Source organism: Equus quagga, chromosome 1, assembly GCF_021613505.1.
Source record: "Equus quagga isolate Etosha38 chromosome 1, UCLA_HA_Equagga_1.0, whole genome shotgun sequence".
NCBI classification, from domain to species: Eukaryota; Metazoa; Chordata; class Mammalia; order Perissodactyla; family Equidae; genus Equus; species Equus quagga.
In genome coordinates this window covers 40120155-40141547 of record NC_060267.1, presented here as the reverse complement: position 1 = coordinate 40141547, position 21393 = coordinate 40120155, and the positions used below count along the sequence as shown (strand labels likewise).

The 21393-nt window shown below is 36.3% G+C and overlaps 1 protein-coding gene across 10 annotated transcripts in view; it reads left to right on the top strand.

The window, feature by feature from the left end:
- The window catches only part of PIK3C2G (phosphatidylinositol-4-phosphate 3-kinase catalytic subunit type 2 gamma), a 363044-nt gene that overhangs the window by 266904 nt on the left and 74747 nt on the right, over positions 1-21393 (top strand). For all 10 annotated transcript variants that reach the window (XM_046638270.1, XM_046638261.1, XM_046638263.1 and 7 more), the window contains 2 exons: positions 7151-7307; positions 14097-14206. In XM_046638270.1, coding sequence (XP_046494226.1) covers positions 7151-7307; positions 14097-14206 — 267 coding nt within the window. The remainder of the gene's footprint in view (positions 1-7150; positions 7308-14096; positions 14207-21393) is intronic.

Genomic DNA, 21393 nt, shown 5'->3' with positions numbered 1-21393 from the left:
ACATTTTATCTTGAGATATTTGTAGATTCACACGCAATTGTAAGAAATAATACAAACAGATCCCATGTTCCCTTTACCAGTTTCCCCCAATGGTAACATTTTATAAAATTATAGTGCAATATCATAACCAGGATATTGAAACTGACATGGTCCAGATACAGAACAATTTCATCTCTCGCAGGATTCTTCACGTTGCCCTTTTGTAGGCACAGCCACTTCTTTCTCCCCCGCTTTCCTCCTCCATCCTTATCCCCTGACACCACTAATTTGTTCTCCATTTCTATTTTTGTCATTACAAGAATATTATATAAATGGAATCATACAGTGTATAACTTTTTGAGACTGGCTTTTTTAACACAGTGTAATTCTCTGGAGAGTCATCCAAACCGTTGTGTGTATCAACAATTTGCTCCTTTTACTAACAAATAATATTCCAAAGTATGGATTTACCACAGTTTGTTTAATTATTCACCCATTGAAGGACATATGGGTTATTTCCAGTTTCTAGCTATTACAAATAAAGTTTCTATGAACATTCATGTATGTTTCTGTGTCAATGTAAGTTTTCATTTCTCTGAGACAGATGCCCAAAAGTATAATTGCTGGATTGTATGGTAGTTGCATGTTGTTGTTGTTTAAGAAACTGCCAAGTGGTTTTCCAGAGTGGCTATACCACTTTACATTTCCACCATCAATGTATGAGTAATCCGGTTTTCCGTATCCTTGCCAGCATTTGGTAGTCATTAACTTTTTATTTTAGCCATTCCGATAGGTGTGTACTGATACCTCTTTGTGATTTTAATTTGCATGTCCCTAATGTCTAGCGATGTTAAAAACATCCTTTCCTGTGCTTATTTACCAACTGCATATACTCTTGCAGAAACATGAAATGTCTCTTCGTGTATTTTGTGCATTTTCTAATTGTATTTTTCAGGGTTTTTTTACTGCTAAATTTTGAGAATTCTTTATATATTCTAGATACTAGTCCTCTGCTGGCTATATGGTTTGCAAATATTGTCTCCCAGTCTGTAACTTGTTTCATCCTCTTAAAAGCTCTTTGCGTAGCCTAGATCCCAAATGTTTTCTTCTATTTTTTCCTAAAAGTTTTATCGTTTTACATTTTATATATAAGTCTGTAAACCATTTTAAGTTAATTTTTATATTAGGTGTGAGCTTTAGGTCACAGTTTATATTTTTGCCTGTGGATGTCCAATTGTCCTAGTATCATCTGATCAAAAGGCTATATCCTTTCTCCATTGGATTGTTTTTGCATATCTATCAAAAATCAGTTTGGTATATTCGTATGAGTCTATTTCTGTGCTGCCTATTCCATTGATCTAAGTGTCTATCTCTCCACCAATACTCTGCTCCTTGCTGAGTTGTCTCTGACACCACCTAGACAGGAGATTGAGATGCCGCATTATAGCCTGGTGAGAATGGAAGTTTAGGCTCCCCAATTTGGCCTTGGCTAGTGTGGTGAGAGATTGGGGTCACAGTTTTTTCTTCAATATTTGGCTAGAGTAGAATGGTTATTGTCTAAATGTTTTCGTCTTGTTAGGCTACCCCTTTCCTGGGCCTTTGGCTAGAGAGACCAAGCTTTTCTTGAAGACTTTTTGTCTGCACTCACTGGCATTTCCAGATTCCTATCTCCTTGAACCCCATGTCTGGAATATATGAGGCAAAAAGAAAACCTAGATAATTCACCACCATGTTGTTTCTTGAGTCCTGAGGTCCTTGGGTAGTCTCTCTTCTTCACTTTGCCTTTCAGAGTCTTTTTATGTTTGTCTTATATATAATTTTTAGGGTTTTTAGTGTACTTAGTGAGAGGGATAAGGAAACATATGCCTACTCAGTCTTCCCAGAAGTGGAAATCTGACTCACAAAATTTTACTTCCAGCCCAGATCTTTTCTCTGTGATCTGGAAATAAGTATCAGAATACCTCATTTGCTCTTGTATGTCTCAAAGGCACCTCAAATTTAACTTCTTTGAAGGTGAAACCACTCTGAATATTGTGCTATAGTCTTCCTGATACACAAGCCAAAAATTTAAAGCTCTTTTTAGCACCTCTTTTCCCTCCTACTCCAAACCATCATGAAGTCTTCTTGATTTTTTCTTCAAAGTATTTTTGTAAGTCTTCCTACGTCTCTATATCTGCATGCCACAATCCTAATCTAAGCTACTCTCATATCTAATCAAAACTTTCTGCAGGGGCCAGCCCGGTGGCATAGTGGTTAAGTTCACATGTTCCACTTCAGTGGGCCCAGTGTTTGCCAGTTTGGGTCCTGGACATGGACCTGCACACTGCTCATCAGGCCATGCTCTGGTGGCATCCCACATAGAGGAACTAGAAGGACTTACAACTAGGATACACAACTATGCACTGGGGCTTTGGGAGGAAAAAAAAGAGGAAGACTGGCAACGGTTGTTAGCTCAGGGCAAATATTCCTCACACACACAAAGGAAAACCTTCTGCAAAATTCTCTTGTCTTATCTACCCACATATGCCGTCTCTGTTCCAAATTCTTCTCCATATTACAGCTAGGGGGATCTTTTCAAAACACTATTGTTACTATTCAAGAAATTTTTATTGCTTTTAGGATATTGATTTTTTAACCTCATCTGTAAGCCTTCTCATTATCTATTGTAGATACTCAAAAAATATTTGTTGATAAATAACTATAGTGTTCTAACATTTTGGGTGCATACCTCCCTAGTCAAATTTAAGTCACCTAATGGGCAGAGACCTATCCTAAATGTACCCTCAGTGTAATGGCAATCTTTAATGCTTAATGATGATGATCTTGGTATTCTAGTGACTTTAGACAAGGAAATTATGTCTACTTGTATAGTTAGAAGGGAAGTATAGTTAAAAGGGAAGCTTATGCGTAAGTACTAACAAACAGAAAATTATTAATTATCCTGCTATTTTCCATATCAAGTGAATTTGTCTCCTTAATAATTAGTGTCTGTTTATAATAGAAATGTTCTTAAATTTCCCACGTACATATATACATTTTTGAACTACTACTCACTTCGCACCTATATTGGAAATCTATAAAATAGTCTCAGCATTTTTATGGAATAATAATTTCAGGGAAAGATTGATCATAAGTTAATAAAAAGATTAACTCTGACAACAAAATGACAAAATCATAACAAGTAAGTTTGTTCACATGGCCTTCTTACATAATTGTTAAATTATCACAAGCTCTTCACTGTGTGAGCTATGTTTATTGCCTGTTGCATTCATTGCATATAACAGAATACCATCAAAATATTGTTTGAGACATTAAGAATATATAAAGGCAAGATAAAATACATCCTCTCTCCCTGGAAATCACACAGATAATTTGGGAGGAAAACATCATAAGACTGCATGAGACTATAAAGAATAAAAAATATTGGCTGTAGGGCTAAGTAAAAAGGTAAAGCAAAATAAGTGAAGTTGGCAAGGGATAGGTTAATTAGAGAAGATTTCTCTTTTTTTAAAGACCCAACAATTTTTTTTTTGCTGGGAAAGATTTGCCCTGAGCTAACATCTGTTACAAATCTTCCTTTCTCTTTTTTTTTCCTCCCTAAAGCCCCAGTACAAAGTTGTATATTCTAGTCATAAGTCTTTCTAGTTCTTCTGTGTGAGTCTCTGCCACAGCATGGCTACTGACAGACGAGTGGTGTGGTTCCATGACTGGGCAGTGAGCCTGGGCCACTGAAGCAAAGCACACTGAACTTTAAACACTAGACCAACAGGCCTGGCTTGAGAAGACTTCTTACAAGAAAAATTTTTGATCTTGATCTCTTAGTCAGTATTAGGGCATCGGGTAAAAGAGAGAGAGAGAGAGAACATGACCAGAAGTGGGAAATAATACAAGTTAAAGGTACAGGTAGAACTTAGGCAAGTAATGGTAAAACTACTAATATGGGGGAGGGGGGTGGGTAAGATAGTCACAACTAGAATTTCTGGTGTATTTGTACAGCTATAAATGAGAGATTTTCAACATATGATTCAAAATGCAGTAACAAGATAGACTCTAAGAGGCAAAATAGTTTCCAGTCTTCTCTCTTGCCACAACCAATTTATATCTCAGATTTGCAAGTATTGCTTAAACTTCAGGCATAGGCTCCAATACATTAATTCTCCGGCCTTGGATTAGGCTTGCATTTGAGTGGACTGATAAACCACATCCCAGCTATGACTCCTACAATGTGTAGGGATGACACAGGATTCTATTTCACATGTGAGACTTCCTTCCATTTATAGAAAAATTTTAGTCTAATTCTAAGTGTTTTAAAATTGCTCAGAAGTAAGCCATGCAAATTACGTGGAAAAGATGTAGCATTTTTTATTGTTGGGCCCACTGAAAATTTAGACCATGATAATATTTAAACACAGCTAAAATTGGGTTCATCAATATTATTAGTTTGTATTGTTTCTAATTTAGATATGTTTCTTTTGTGTATTTGACTTTCTGCCATGGTATTTCTTCATCTAATCTATAATGGTGGTTTCCATGGAAGAAGGAAATGTGTTATCATGTGACCTTGAGCATAACTACAAAAAATTTCCAAGAGAAATCACTCTATTGAAAAGAAAAGCCTATCTATTGCATTAGAAAATTTCAGGAAGTTGTAAAATTTGACTCTTTTAAAATTATTTCAGAAGTTCTGTTCAATATAGTAAATATACTACGAGAGTAGGAAAAAACTGTTGGAAAACTTTTATATATAAAATTAAGATTTTTTTTCTGATTGTGGAAGTCTGGAATATTGCTAAAATTCTACTAAAATGTTAACAATAATGATGACTACATAGGTGAGTGATACATAAAAACTGCTAGCAAAATTCAAAAGTCCATTTAAGGCTTTATGAGCCACAGAAGTTACATGGAGGAGCTGGGAATAAAATAAACCTTGAAGAAAGGACGGGATTTTACTGTCAGCATTTTTTAAGAGGAAGGGAGATTTAGCTGTGACAAAATTCAGCTCTTAGAACACTTTTATTAGTTTGAGGACTAATAGTAGTATTTAACATTTGAGTGCCTACTATGTGCCAGGCTGTGTTCTAAGTGCTTTTATGTACTTTAATTCACTTAATCCTCTCAATAATCCCAAGAGTCGAGTACGTTTATCCCCATTTTACAGAAGAGGGTAGTGAGGCATGGAGAGGATAGGTAACTTTCCCAGGGTCACAGAACTAGTTAAGTGATAGAAGATGATTTGAAACCTGGCTGACAGGGCCTGCAGTCTGTGCCCTCTGCACAGAGCCTCTAATCACAACAATTCACAAGTGTGTAGCCCTCTCTATGTGTCAAGCATTTGTGTACATTTTGCCAGTTAATCCTCACAGCGATGCTAAGAGCTAGGTATTATCCATGTCAGAGATGAGGAAATTGAGATACAGCAGGTCTGGAATTCAAACTGAAGCTATGTCTCATATTTTTAACATCTCTGCTGCCAGCTCGGCTAAAGTAAAGGGCTGTAAAGTAAACTCACAGAATATAGGTTGGATAAGTCAATGAAGGCGAAATATAAAAGGATTTTGAGCAAAAATTTTAAAATTTGGACTTGATTCTTAACACACATTCCTCAATGTCTGGGTGTTCAATAATTTTTGTAGAATGAATGAATGATCAAACGAATGAATATAAAGCTAAATGAGAGTATTGTTATACCATCCTCTCCTCCTGACATTCAATGGTAGCATGGATCACAAAATAAAAGAAAAGAAAAAACTACAGTCAAACAGAGGTAGATTATTTATTTTCTTTAGAATACTTTCCCTGCAGTTAGATTCCACTGCCCTAGGTTAGCCACAAAATACCTAAGTTGTGGCTTTCTGATTCGAATTTCCACACTTCTGAAAAGTCTGGTTAACTAAGTCAGAATAGTGAGATTTCTCACTCCGTTATATTTTTACTAAATAGCTAAGCATAGCAACAGTAAAGAAGCCAGTTTTTCTTTATTATTAACAAAAATTAAGAGCCTTCCTTAATATTCCATCACTTTTTTCAGTTACTGTTTGGAATAACCTTAGTTATATCTAGGCTGCTAGGCTCAAATTTTAAAATATATTTTATTTCAATTCATTCAGAAATCTTTATTTTTTAGTCAATTTTTTACCCCAAACTGTATTCCCTTCTCAAATTCTTCTAGAGGGCCAAATCAGTATCAAAACTCTTCATCTTGTTGTTGTCATTCATTGAATTAGACCTCATCGCAGAGGGGTGATTCCAATCCACTCTCTGCTAATCTCTATTAGGAATGGTAACACTTCATCTCAGGTCTCCTCCTGTCTCAAATAACATGAGAAAAAGACTGACAAAAATAGAGGAAACAGCATCTTCTCTCTGGTTCTTTGTTTTCCTGTTTTTCCAACCTTGGGACTACAGGGGGCGATATTACTTACATACCAACATGGTCTGCTCATATTTCCTCCTTTCTGATCAGTATTTTTATCGAGCCTAGTGTGAAATGAAATATTGCTGTCTCTTTTTCTCCTTGCTAAACATATGACAGTGAATTGGTAAAATCTGTTTTTTCATAGATTGCCTTCTAAAAGAACTTGTCATTACGTATCTTAGCTTCTACCTGAAACTTTTTTCCTAAAAGGTCAACATATCTTCTAAAAACAATATAAACTATAAAATATAAATATAAAATATTTTATTTTATATGAATATATATCAACATATCTTCTAAAAAAATATAAACTATAAAATATGAATATAAAATATAAAAAAGAAACAAAAAATAAAAATATCATGAGATCAAATACGTGATCGGTTCTATAATTTCAAAATCTAGCAGTAAGTGTATTTTCCATAAAATCACCTTCATTATTAGTTGGCCTTTACATTCATTTTCACTGGATAATATTCACATCAAATATAACTTGGATTTAATATTTGAGACAATATGGGTCAATGTTGTAAAATAGCTTGTCCTTCCTTCTCTGTCACAGCCCAGTTACGTTATTCAGAGCCTATATTCAGCAAGTTTCTCCAACTGTCCCACAATGAAGGAGGTTCATCATTAGAGTAGAGAGAAAATAACAAAAAAATTCAAATGGAAATAAGGTGTTGTAAATGCCTGATGTAACCTTAAAAGCCATTTCTCCTTCTGCTTATGGTTGCTGTTATTTTTGGTTTATAGGGACCGAGCCCCTTTTATTTTTACTTCAGAGATGGAGTACTTTATTACAGAGGGTGGGAAAAACCCACAGCATTTCCAAGATTTTGTGGAGCTTTGTTGTCGAGCTTATAATATTGTCAGAAGGCACAGCCGACTGCTCTTGAACCTGCTAGAAATGGTAAGTCCTTTGGGGAAAAAACAAAAATAATAAGCTTCATTTATGTCTCTCTTTCAGTAGTCTGTTTTTGCTAATGGCTTGGAGTTCCCCAAAGAGCTGTTCAAAACAGAAAGGAATGAACAAACTGAAAGTACCACGTACAGCTTGTAAACACATTTCTTAATAATTCATTACATTAGTTCACAGTCGCTGTCTCAAATGTTTCTATTCAGAATAATATTGGTGTATTCAGGGGTTGTCTCAGTATATTTTGATTAAAGATCAAGGACAGTGATTTAAATATTGTATCAGTTGTATTGTGCTTTAGGATTTTTCAAAAGTGCTTTAAAAATACTATCTCATTTACACATTGTGCCAACCCAATGATGTGGACCAGGCAAGGATTTTTCCTGGCTCCCCTCCCAATTTCTGCCTTTGATCACTTGCCTATTTTCCAGATTAAGAAACTGAGGGCCAAAAATGTAAGACGGCTTGCTAGCAACTCAATGAGACAATAGTACATTTAGTAGTATGCATTGGGTCGCCTGACTCATGGTCTTATATGCTCTCTGTTGACTAGCAGGGGAAAATTTAATGTTTCACTGCATCATTTGATACAAAGAGATGGAAACCAGATATGCAGGGTGAGAGGAGAGAAATGTGATAGAAATATCTTCTGGGAGAAGAATGTGGTGATTCCTCTGGGCACATACTTACACACTAGTAATTGCAGTGAACTGTAGGAGAGAAACACAGCTTTGGTAAATCAGTATGGTGTTTGGGGTCAATACAATCATCAAAAATAACTAGTTTAGAGCCTTCAGATGACAATAATTCTATTAGATGTTGTTAATGGCACAGATTTGATAGCCAGGCCTTCCTGGGTTTGATCCTAGCTTGGAATTTTACTGGCTACATTTCTCAGGGTATATTGCTTAACTCCAATAAGGCTCTGTTTGCTAATCTATTAAATGAAGATAATAGCATCTACCTTGTTGGACTGATGAATAGGTGACCTAATAGTGAGTTCTTCACATGAGCACTATGCTAAGTCCTTTATGGGCATTAATTGATTTACATTTCATAATAACCCTATTAGATAATTAACATAGCACTTAGCACAGTATTTGTCATGTAGTCGGGTTGAATTAATTTATTATACTAGATCCTTGTTAGTCTGTAAGAGCACTGTCCAATGCAGTATCTCCTAGTCACGTGTAGTTATTTAAATTTAAATAATTAATATTGAATAAAGTTTAAAATGTAGCTCCTTAGTCTCACTAGCCACATTTCAAGTGCTTAATAGCCACATGTGGCTAGTGGTACCATATTACACAGCATAGATATAAAACATTTCCATCACTGCAGAAAAGTTCTATTGAAAAGTACTAAATAAATGTTGACCTTGTTGCAATGAAAATTGTATTTATATCCTTGTTTTAATTTTTAAAAAACATATGCACCTTACTTCTCTTCCCTCTGTCTTGAAAAATAAGGATTTCTAAAAATATTTGAAACATGTAGTCCTTCATATACAAAGACTTAGATTTCTTCAAGTGTAAATTGGGTATACGAGGTCTGCCCAGCTCCAGAATTTTCAAGTTTGCTTTCCAGTAATAGCCAATGATCCATATTGGTAGATTTGCATTCTACCTCCCAATTCTATTAGACCATACTGCAATTATGAGATGGCTTATGATGCACAATCTGTGTTCATACCACAAAGGAAACTCGACAAGGACTGTGTCTGTAATTTTGACTCCATTTACTTAACAGATATTTAGGTACTATCAACTCCAGTATCCTCTTGGGCTCTAGCAGGCTCTAGCTCATGAATCCTTGAGCTCTTGAGTACTTACCATATGGCATAAACTGTGGTTGATTGATAAAGTAACATATGAGACCCAATCAGTCTTAAAATTTTCAGTTTAATAAGGAAGATAAAATTCATGTACACAAGTAAATGAGATACCCAGCATTTTTAAATGTCTCTAGTGCTGCAACAACTGCATACGAGGAGTACATACCATATTGTAACAACTACTTTAGCCAGTCACAGACCTCTCAAAAATAAACCCAAAGCAGGAAAGCACAAATGTAGTTTATGCTGCTTCTCAGAGGACATCAAAAGTTACGCTGAATAACAAATAAGCATGTTAAAACAATGTGAAAGCACAGCTTTTTGAAAAAATAGATTAAGAAAGCTATTGGTGCGGTTTTTTATCTTGTTTAATAAACTTTTCTATCTACCTAAAAAGAAAACTTTTAGCATATAAGTCCTAATATAGTAAATAATCATTAAAGAGTTTATGTGATGTTATTTCATTTAGTAGAGATAGATATATGGTGTTTTAATCAAGTATTGAAATGATTTCTCATAATACTAAAATCAGACGTTGAAGGTTTCTGGTATATAATATTTTCAAAATATCTCCCTATGTTTTAAATATTCAAATCTTGACTTTCAGGCAAAGGAGGAAATTTGGCAGTGAAGGGCACTAATTCAGATTAAGCATATAATCTTAGATTTAGACTCTCATAGAAATTGAGACAGAGATCAGAAGCAATGTGTACCAATTTGATCAATGAATAAATATATGTAAAACAGCAGTGACTTATGACCTCTGTTTCTGGTCATTTACCTCTTGATTCCCTTCTTTTTAAGTTTCTTTCTTATGGGATTCTGTGATAATCAAAGCATCGGTAAAGTTTTCAGGACCACATTTTCTCTGGTATAGCTTCTTATAAAATAAAAAACAAATTTAAATTTGTAAGAGTTTATTTTCTACCTATGTGAGTAATCTATATTTTCCTCAGTTTTTTCTCAAACTGACTCTTGCTAACTTCTTTAAAAAAGACTCAATCTACTACACCATAACCCAATTACAACTTAAGAAATACTCGATATGGGTCATAAATTCTATCTTCTGTGAATGGTCAGTACCCAAGATTATGAGCCACAAGCATTTGGTGAGTCTACTGTGGAGTTAATGATTCGTCCTTGGTAGAGAGCAGTGTGTTTCCAGATATCCACAGTCCTTTTTATTTACTCCTGGGAAAATCGGGGAAAAAATAATCCATGAAATTCCCATCTTGCTTAAAAGCAAAACATCTGTAGGAGACCCAAGAGTGTTGTTGGCTGAATTCACTAACATGAAAGCCTGTATTTCATCAGCTTTTCTCTCATTAAAAAATCAATATCAGCTATTATGGAAGGCTCCCAAGAACACAGGGACCATTTACGCAGTTTAAAATGTTTATCACACCTATTATTATATGAGATATTTCCCCGCAGAAATCTTTCTAACTTTCCTATGCGGTGGCGAAGAGTGTCTGCTTCCCTAAGCATAACTATCAAAATAGATTTGGGCTTAGTAGGAGGAGAACAGAAGTAGAAAATTTTTAAATGTTCCTGTCCTTTAAAAAGGATCTTATCTGTTTATTACCTGTATCTGTTCATTACCTGTACCTGTTCGTTACCTGTGCTAGCCACCCTTTCCCTTTCCTATTGACCCAATTAAAGTTATTGCCCATGTAATCTAGGCTAGGAAACACTTGAACCACTACATATCTGTGGGTCAGAGAACAGAATGGCTAAGTGGACTCAGGTATGAGGTCATCTTTACTGGGACATGTAGAGTCACAACACCCAAAGCCTCCTCTCTAACGAATGAAACACATCAACAAGAGCAAAGTTAGCACTTGTTACCTTTAATCAGCCACATGACAAGAAGAGACCTGGGGTTCATCTGATTTGAAGCCATCTGCATTTAGCAGCTGGTGTGTAGTGTGTGTATGTGTGTGTGTGTGTGTGTGTGTGAGTTGGCAGGAGTAAGTATAGGGTCTACTTCCTAAGGAAATGTTTGACAGAGTCCTAAGCAAGCAGATGAATTAGGGATATCCAGAGAAACTGGAAAGCAATTCAGATCCAGGGGAGAAGCCTGTTCTTAGCAAATAGACAATCATAGTGTGATAAAGGGGAAAACTGCCTCAATAAGTACACAGATGTCTCTAGAACTATAAATACAGAACTGATAAGATAAAGTCTAATCTAGACTGTAGTTGCTGTTGGGAACATATCTCCTTATGGTTGATTTTAAGTTTAGTGATCAGGGTTGAACTTGCTACTTATCAGTTTCCAAAGCCTAACAGGGACAGATATTTTTTCATTCATTCATGTGTTCATTATTTCACAGACATTCGTTAAGTTCAAACTATATACAAAGTATCATTCTAGGCAGTAGAGACAATTCAACATTGAATAAAAACTGTCTCTATTCTCAAAGAACTTAAAAATCTAACATGACAAACATATGCACAAACAAAACACAGTAAAAGCTAGGCAGCACTAAGTACTGTGAAAGAGGTGGGTCCAAGACATGATTGCTGTGCAAAGAAAGTAGTAATTAAATCTTATCAAGAGGGTCAGTGGTACTTCAAGGAGGAAGAAACATCTGAGCTGCACTTTCGAAAAGAATTTCACTAGACGAGGAGGGAGAGGATAGGAATCCTGACTGAGAGGAGAATGTAAGTGTGGGTGGAGGCTTAAAGAGCGTGGGCATGACATGTGTTGGAAATGGAGGTAGTCACGTGCACCCAGTCTGTGGTACAAAGGGAGATCCATGTAAATGATAAAGTTGAAGTGATAGATCACAGTTAGACTATGAAAGCCATTTATGACCAGAATGTGGATTTTTGAACTTTAATGTACAGACCCTGAGAACCTAGAAGTTTCTTTGTTTTTGATGAAGGGAGTACCATCATCTCACTTGGATTTTAGACAGATCCATCAGAAGTGATGTGATTAGAGAGACAGGGATTGGAGAACTAGATAAAGACAACTCAAGATATCTAAGCAAATGAAGATGAGGAGCTGAACTAGGATAATAATTGCAATGCAAAGGAGACTGAATACAAGCGACTGCCGAGGTGGTTTTTATAAAATTAAGTGATTGACGTTGGGAATCAGGAAGAAGAAGGAATCAAAAAAGATACGAATTTCTTGTTAGTTGGACAATAGTGGCAGTATAAATGAAGACGTGAAACAGGAAAAAGGAGGAAGAGTTTGTAAGAGAAGAGAATTTACTCAAATTTAGGTATCATGAATTTGAATAGAAGAGGCAGTTGACAACCTTGCAGCACTGCCTGATCCTTTTCCGTGATTTCCATTACTAGCTGTATGCTAATGACTCCTGAATCTACATTTACAGCTACATGCTTTAGACCTCACCCAGCCCTCCAAATATATCCAATCAATCAGTTTTCTTAGTTCTATTTCTTGCCTATATTTAAAATCCAATAGCTTATCTCCATACCCAGTCTCCTCATCCAGCCTCTTATTCGGCCCCACTTTAATCCACTTTCCATGCATAACCACAATGATCTTTCTAAGACACAATTCAGTTCTTTTAATGCCTATGTTAAAAGACTAAAAGAGCTTTCTCTTGCCTTTAGGATGAAGTACAAAATCTTAATATTGCTAAACATCCTACCCTACTTGCCTTTTCAGCCCCATCTCTTGTCGCTCACCCACAGGATACCCTATGTTCCAGCAAGCCATCTGGATTTCTTTCTGTGGACAAATGAAAAATATCCTGCTCTCCTCTGTACATCTATGTATATATGCTGTTCCCTCAGCCTGTGGGAGGACAGTGGGAAAGGAAAATAGTTTCACATATATTTTTTCCTCCCTTGAACTTCATCAAGTCATTTACAACTTTACCCATACTCCATAACTGTATTCTCAGTTTATTCTTTATTTTTAGGATTAACAGCATTGTTCTTATCCTCTCACTACTCTGAGTGTCTTTATTACAGAGCAGGAAGTAATTTATCACCTGAGTCATAGAGGAACTGATAACATTCTTTTTTTTCTTTTTGCAAAGTTCAAATTTGTTTCAGAAAGATCTATTTTTTCTCAAATATTTTTGCCTATAACTAAAAAGAATATTATCTCTCAGTCTACACTATAATATAAACAAAGTATTTTTCTAGAGGTTGGCAGAAAAATACTTGATCCTTTGTACAATTTTATGTTTATTTTGTTGCTTTAATAATCTTTAATGAATGCAATCACTACTTAACTAGGGAAAGTTGTGTTCTTATAGTATGAGTCATAGACTTATGAAAGAACATAAGATTAAGAACCAAAAGGATGAGCTTTAACTCTCTACTTACATGCCTTTTGATCTGGACACTTCACTTACAGTTTTGGGGGATTAACATTTTCTTCTTTAAAATAGGTATTGTGATATAATTTTTGTATAATAATTCATAATATATAAAGCTCTTTCTTACTCATTAGCCATTTGATTCTCCCGAAACATGTTGGGTATTTTTATATCTACTTTAAAAATGAGAAAATGGAGATTCAAAGAGGTTAAGAGACTTTTCAGGATCATTCAGATTGTAAATGGTGGGTCCAGAAAATCTGACACTAGAACTCTTATTATTGTTTTTGTCCTGTGCTAAATATGCCTCTTCTACAGGAAAGCAAGATGGAAATAATGATACTGTCATGCATATTCAGCGGTTTATGATGTAGATAAAGTTAAATTATTAATCTGCAAGTACTCTGACAATTTTATTGTTTCTTATTATTGTTGCTTCTGCTACCAAATATGGAAGGTTAAAAAACATGAACTTAAATTCATTCATGTTTACAAACTGAAAGGCATTGCTATGTAAATTTAAGTTTATATGTATTTCTGAGATTAACCAAGAAAGCTTAACCAAATTCAACCAAGTAAGATTTGATTTAGATTTATTCTGAGGTTTTTTGTTTTTGTTTTGTTTGTTTGTTTTGCTAAGATGCTGCATGCGGGATTGCCTGAGCTCAGTGGAATCCAAGACCTTAGATATGTGTATAATAATCTTCGTCCACAAGACACAGACCTGGAAGCAACAAGTCATTTCACCAAGTAAGATTAGCTGTGAATGTATGAGTGTGCGTATATGCATGTGTATAAACACACGCTTCACATTTGAGAGGGCGTCAGGGGAACAGTCATTGGTATAAAGCTATTGTTTGTAAAACCAGCTTGTGTCCTCTTTCCCGAGGGGTAGAAAGGGAGCACTGTGAATGTCCAGCAGAAGGCCTTAGTCAGTGTTTCTGTAGCATGCCATTGTTTGCTAACCAGGCTCTTCTTCTAACACATTGCTCAATAAGAGGTCATTGAAAAGAGCAAGGGCTGACATAAATAAATTGGTTGTTCTACTTGAACTATGTCCAGAAAAACAATTTGGAAAAAGAGATTTATGATGAGATATGGCCTCACTACTTACATCTCTAAGACGGTACAAATATTGGAATATGTGGTGACTATCTTCTATTTTTAATCTTTTTTTTGTTAAGCAAGTCTGGGAAAACAGTATACATTAGGGTAAGAGCATGGGCAGAATACAGCGGATATCAGACTCAAAATCATTGTCAAAAGGGTGGTGCATTTTATCATATAAGATTCTTTTGGACGTCAGTTTTTAAACAGATTGCATAATTGCTAGCAAATTTTAGATGCTAAATAAATGTTAGCCGTAATTATTGTCCTAGTAAACAATTTAAGTAGAGAAATGCAGTGCTGTTTTCTGTAACTTTGTAATATTGAGTCTTATTTGAGTCTAATTTTATATTCTTCTAAGATTTTCAACTGGAAATTTGTAAACACAGATTATGCTCTTTTTAATGGATGTATGCTTTGTCCTTTTGAAGAAAACACTACTTATAATAAAACCTCTCCCACGCAGGTATTACTTTTCCTTTCCCCTTCCAGAGTGCATAGTGCAGAATCTCTCTCCATTCCAAGGGAATAGTGAGAGTTCACAGGGACGTCCTGAACACTTGGGGAATTTCACGTTTGCAAAGGATCTCTGTTTCCTGAACTTTAATGGATAGGGTGCTCTAATGGTTCAGGAGAAGCAACATGACAGAATCACAGAGTATTAGAGCTGGAAGAGCACTTAAGTTTATTTATTCTGACAATAGATAAGCAAATAGGGAGACAGATCCAAAGAATTAAGGGTCTTGCCCATGATTAAAAGAAGTAGTAGTCAGAAGCAGAGCTAGGACCAGGACTCAGAGCTAGGGCTTTGATCCTCTGGTCTAGGGGTTTTTTGACATTCAGTATTGGAAATCATACAATGTGATTAAGGAACAGTGGGCAGAGCCTTTAAGAAAGATATACTTTCCTGCTATGTAGTTTGTTTCTGAAATTCTACGATTAGAGATTCTTTAGGAGAGTCTTGTAGGTTTCTTGAGTCTTGAAAAATGCCCTTTAATAGTAAAGGTACCTCTTTACTATTTGTAAAAGAATCATTTGTTTATATCCACTTAGAAACTACAAATATTAGTGGACAACTGTCTGTGGCCATAAACACTAGCTTGAAGACTTGCATAGGTGTTTCAGATCCTTGGTTTCAAGGATGAGGGACTCTCAAGTTGCCTCAACTAATGGAGATGGGGGACATGTATGAGAAATCCCAGGGAAAGGCTATCAGCCTGCCTCGGGAAGAGCAGAAGGACATCTGTCACAAAGGCTGGAAGGTCCTTTGGAGTTCATGACAGCTCTGGGGATCTCATCAACAGGAATGAGCCTTTCACTCTAGCTGCCCATCCTGGTCCAGTTAACTCCATCCAAGGTGGGGGGGTTCACATGTTACCAAAAATAGCCCCCTCTGGCTATTCCATCAGGATCTGAGTGGAACGCCTTTCTTTAAAGTGGGCTGCAGCATAGTAGGCATAGTGATTGAAGTGTCAATGAGACTGGGTGAGGAGACAAGGGAGGAGCAGGGAGAGGGCCAGAAAAGATGGAGATTGGAAACATACGATTGGGCTATAGCCTGTTTCACGTGTCATTGCTGAGACAGAGCAATTATAGTGCTACAGTTTACAAATAGTCCCTCCTACCATTTAAAACAAAGGGAAAAAACTACACCAGATGAAAAAAGCTTCATCAGGCCCTGGCCACAGGAAAAATGTAAATACAGTAGTACTCCATTATCCACAGGGAATATGTTCTTAGACCCCAATGGATGCCTGAAACCTCAGATACTACCGAACCCTATATATACTATGTTTTATCCAATACATATGTACCTATGATAAAGTTTAATTTACAAATTAAGCACAGTAAGAGGTTAACAACAATAACTAAGAATAAAGTTGGCTTTGTGGCCATCGTTAAGTAAAATAAGGGTTACTTGAACACAAACACTGTGATACCACACCAGTTGATCTGGTAACCTGGAAGGCTACTAAGTGACTGACAAGTGGGTGTCGTATATAGCGTGGATCTGCTGGACAAAGGGATGATTCACATCTGGGCAGTACTGAGCAGGATGACATGAGATTTCATCACACTACTCAGAACAGCTCACAATTTAAAACTTATGAATTGTTTATTTCTGGAATTTTCCATTTAATATTGTCAGACCGTGGTTGACAATGGTAACTGAAACTGTGGAAAGTGAAACCACAGATAAGAGGGGACTACTGTAGGCTTTATTTTTCTGTCAAAGTCCCATCCCTCCACCTCCCCTGACTTCCTCTGACACACCCAGATCTGTAAAGAGCAGAATCTTAGATATGGGTGAGCTGGCCTAGGTTGAATCATCCACCTTTCCCATTCAAGAGGGTGTGAACTGATATGGGAAGTTGATCTGAAGCCAGTAACCTCCTGGCAGCGAGCTAGACCTTGTTATCCTGCCTGCCTATCTCTGCTAGGCTAATTTTCTTGCTTTCATATGTTATATAGTAGGTTCTGTTAATTAAACTTCTACAACTTTATGGTAAAGAACTTGTTCTCCATTGCAGACCTAAAAGGCATCTAGTCGTCTAAACTATGGCATGTCATATCCCAAGCCTTGTTGGAGGACAGAAGTCCCTTCCCAGAACTATTATCTCTGTGCCACTACCAGGTGTCCCCTGGGTGTTTGGTTTGGGATCTGCTATAATTGCTGCCCTGGGAGACCTACATGGGATAATTTGGCTACTGACTCCAAGACAGTCACCTTCCTTTCTTTTTCTGTTTTGGCCCATTACCACATGCCTTGAACCTCTCTATATTTTTCTCTCCTTTTCTCCTCAGACAAATCTCCCGTGAGACTCACTCTTCCTTTTAGTTCCAAGAGCTTGTCTCAGTAGTATATTTTATTCTAAAGTCTCAATTACATACCTTTATTTTGATATATGATTTAATGTGTTTTGAGCTTGTCTCTTCAACTCTTCTCTAAGTTCCTTGGTCAGCCTATGTATATCAAGTGTCAAAGACCTTTTCTATCACATTCCATCCAGGACTGTGAAGGACTCATTATCAGGGTTTAAGAAATCCCAATTGATTCTATCATTCTTTACCATTTAAAAAAGTTACTTAAGATCTCTCTATTATTTAGATATTTTAAACTTTTAAAAAAGTTATACTTCTTTTGTTAATACTTAAACAACTTATAGAGTGAATTTATAAAAGTAGCTTGCTTAATAAAAACAATAATGGAGTCTTAAATGATGTCATCCACCTGATTCAAATAAATGTTAAAAATTACGTGCACTTGTTTACTTTTCTGTGTATATAATATTTTTATCTTAAGCTGTGTTCTCTGAAATCACAAGGATTTCAAAACTTGAGAAACTTGAAGTGTAGATGTCAGTGCACATAATTTACCAAAAAAAGAAGCCAAGTTCTATGATGGATCCAGCATTAGTCTTTGCGCTTCAATGAGAGTCATTAACTCTAATATACTCATGAGAGCCCATGGACCTTTAAACTGCTTGTTCTCTTTGTTCTGACAGGCTGAGTTCTGTGATGACTCCAGCTTTGGTCTTGGTGCTTCAGTGAGTGTCATTAACTCTAGTATACTTATGAGAGCCCCTGTATACTTAAACTCCTTGTTCTCTTTGTTCTGGTAGGCTAACAGTTTTATGCCACTGTTTATTCTGATGTCACTACTAAGATCCAGATAAAAATAAGACAAGAAAATCCACTTCCCCCCTCATCACCACCAAACTCACAGATCTAGGTCATGAATGAGGACTAAGCCATCTGAGACACAGCACATGTGGCTACCTTAAGTTCCCTAGTCCTGACTACAGTATTAGCATCAAGAGGCTGTCCCTCTTGACCCTATTTGAGGCTTGAAAGAAAGAAATGGCCTTTCCTTTCTCTCCAAGGGAGTACTCTATTTATGAAGAATACAGGATCCTACCTCACTCCTAGGTAATCACATTCTGGGTTAAGTGCTGATTATAAGAGTTTCAGAGGGTGCTATACTCTGCATGGCATTAAAAACTGTACTACAATTAATGGCATTTAGAGAAAAATAAGAATAAAATTGGTTTGCTGGCCACAAAGGTTTTCCACATCATTGCCAACTTCTCTCTCTGCTTCCCTTAATTTTCTCTACTACCCTTACAGCTGAGTGCTGTTGAATAGAATCAAGAAAGTATCATGACTCAGTCGCTGCAAATTGATACTCTCATGTAATATCTCTGCCAAGCCCACTGCTGGGCAACAAAAGCAACCATCCATTAAAATGCCCTCCAAATGGGTTATTTTAGAATTTTCAATCACTCTCAAAGCTCGGGTTAGCTGTCCTTAGAAACAGATAACCTATTTCACAGACCAGACTGGGATCATTAAGCGTAAACTTCCCTGCCTACATCCCCTCCCACTTACTGATCATGGCTTTCACTTCATCCATTTCCTCCTCCAAAAATGTGAGAGGAAATTTTCCATGTATTCCCAAATATTCCATTTGGCCTGTCACACAGATTCTTTGGTTTACTAAGTATAAGATCTCCTGCTCTTCAACTAAAACTGAAGGCAGCTTGAAACAAATCAAAGCTGCATGCTTCAAAAAAACAAATTGTTTGCATGAGTGAGGTATTTTGGTAGCAAGAACCAGAGATTCTATCTGGTATCCTTGGGAAAAGGTATACATGGCCTCAAACCGTAACTTAACAAACCCCAGAAACCAATAGGGCCTGGCTAGTTTCTAATGGAAACAAGACCTTCTACCCTGCTTATCCCTGCCTATCCTATTCTGCTTCCCTTTGCCCTTTGGCCAGTATTCTCCAGTATAAATTCCAGAGAAAGACAGCTTAATTAACTAGTTGCTTTTGTCCCTATTGGACAGGATCATTCATGCAAAGCCATCATGGATTCTGTTGCCTATCCTTATTCCTATCATGGGCCAGGGCTTCACAAAGAACAGCCTAGAATTTCTTCTCTGAACTTTGAGCTTTAGAGACAACAATCTTAGTTATGAGGGGCCATTGGGCAGAGTAGACACAATGACTGTCCCAATAAGTACTGTGAAACTGCTAGAAATGTTGATGACATCCAGAGAGAGTGCTCCTGGACTCCACATCACAGACACAGGAGCCAGAGTCCCTGAGCCCCCTACATACACCTTAGCTGTTGGCTTTAAAAAAAGATATTTTAATTCTTCAGGAGACTATCAGTGTAAAGCTTAAGAGCATTTGGAAAGTTTAGCGTTCTCACCAAGAGTACCAGAAGTCATCAGTTAAAAAAGATGAATAGTCCAGAACGTGCTGTTTCACAACAGCTGTTACCTCCTCAACAGCTACGTGCATCAGTCAGTCCTCGCTGGTATTCCTGACCCTGTGCATTGCATACAGTTGGTACCTTCCAAGGATTTAACAAGCAACGAGACTAAAATAATTTACTATTTTTAAATGTATTTTAAGATTTTTACTACTTTAATTATACTACTGTTTATCACTTGATTTTTTTTTTATTATTGCATGTTAAGGTTTGTTATCTTGCTTTGCATAAGATTTCAATCAATAAAATAAGCTGGCTTTGGTTGAGGGCATAAAAACCTGGAATATCATTTCACTGGCATAGTCCTTATACATAAGACCAGCCCATCAACCTTTGCCTAGTTCCTTTATCCCATTTGCTCTGATTTGGCTAATTTTTGTAAGGAGCCTCCATAAGAAGGTGTAAGAATTACTTATTCATAGTCAAGGCCATGGAGCATGGAATTCTTGTTTGTATGCCGTCAGGTGACTGTGGTGACATTTGCATAAGACTTGCTGACCTTGTAGATGAATTCTGAAGACCTGAAACTTCAACTTGGAAAACAGCATAGTTTGGTTTCTTTTTTTTAAGCCAGGTTCTATACTATGAAGCAGGAGAAAAGGAAAAAAAAAGTAAGAAAAGAAAAGAAAGATAAGAAGCTCTAAAGCTGCCCCTTGTTCTAATCCCTATTTAGTATCTCTTTTGTAGGATTTTAAGAGAGTTTACCATGTCACTTTCCGTAGAACCATAAATGTGTACATTTGGGTTTTTTGTATCCCTCTGACTGTAGTTTGCTACCTTTTGGGCTCCTGTATGTTCATTTCTTTACTTATTTGGTAGTAAGCTTTCTGAAATAATATTTGCATAATATTGTTCTATTTCCAGGGACTTTTTATGTCACTCATTTCCTACTCATTTGATCACATCAATAATCCTGAGGGATGGCATGGTTTAGTCATGAACTATGTTTTATAGATAAAACTTTTGAGCCTCCTGAAAGTTAATTGTATTTCTTGAGATCACACGCAGAACTGAGTTCAGAATAGAACAAAATTGATTTCTTGTGTAATGGTGCTCTTCCCAGGACCCTAAGCAAAATCATGTGGAAAAAAAAATCCTACAGATGAAACTCCTAATGCTTTGATAATCTCAGATATTTAACTTTAGTTGTTTTCAGATTAGTTGAAAGAACATGGTAAGAAAATATCTAAATGCTTATAACGATGTTTTTCAAATTAGGGTACCATGCCATCAAAGCCACAAGGATTAATATGAGATATCCTTTTTAGTATCTATCATATTTAAAAGGATAGACTATGAAGCTTAAATTTTTGTGTTCATACGTGTAGATACACATTACATAAATGTGCAGCCAAAATCATCAAGTGCTCTCTTTTTCATGTCAGGCAGCCTTGAATTTTTAAAAAATAAAAGTGCATAGAGAGGAACTTTTTTGTATTGTGTACCAAGAATGCATCAGCAATGATTACTTGTTGAATTAATTTCAGAATGGTAATTTTTTTGGCTAAAATATATGGGTTAAATATTTATTGGCCCAGTATAAAGTTATA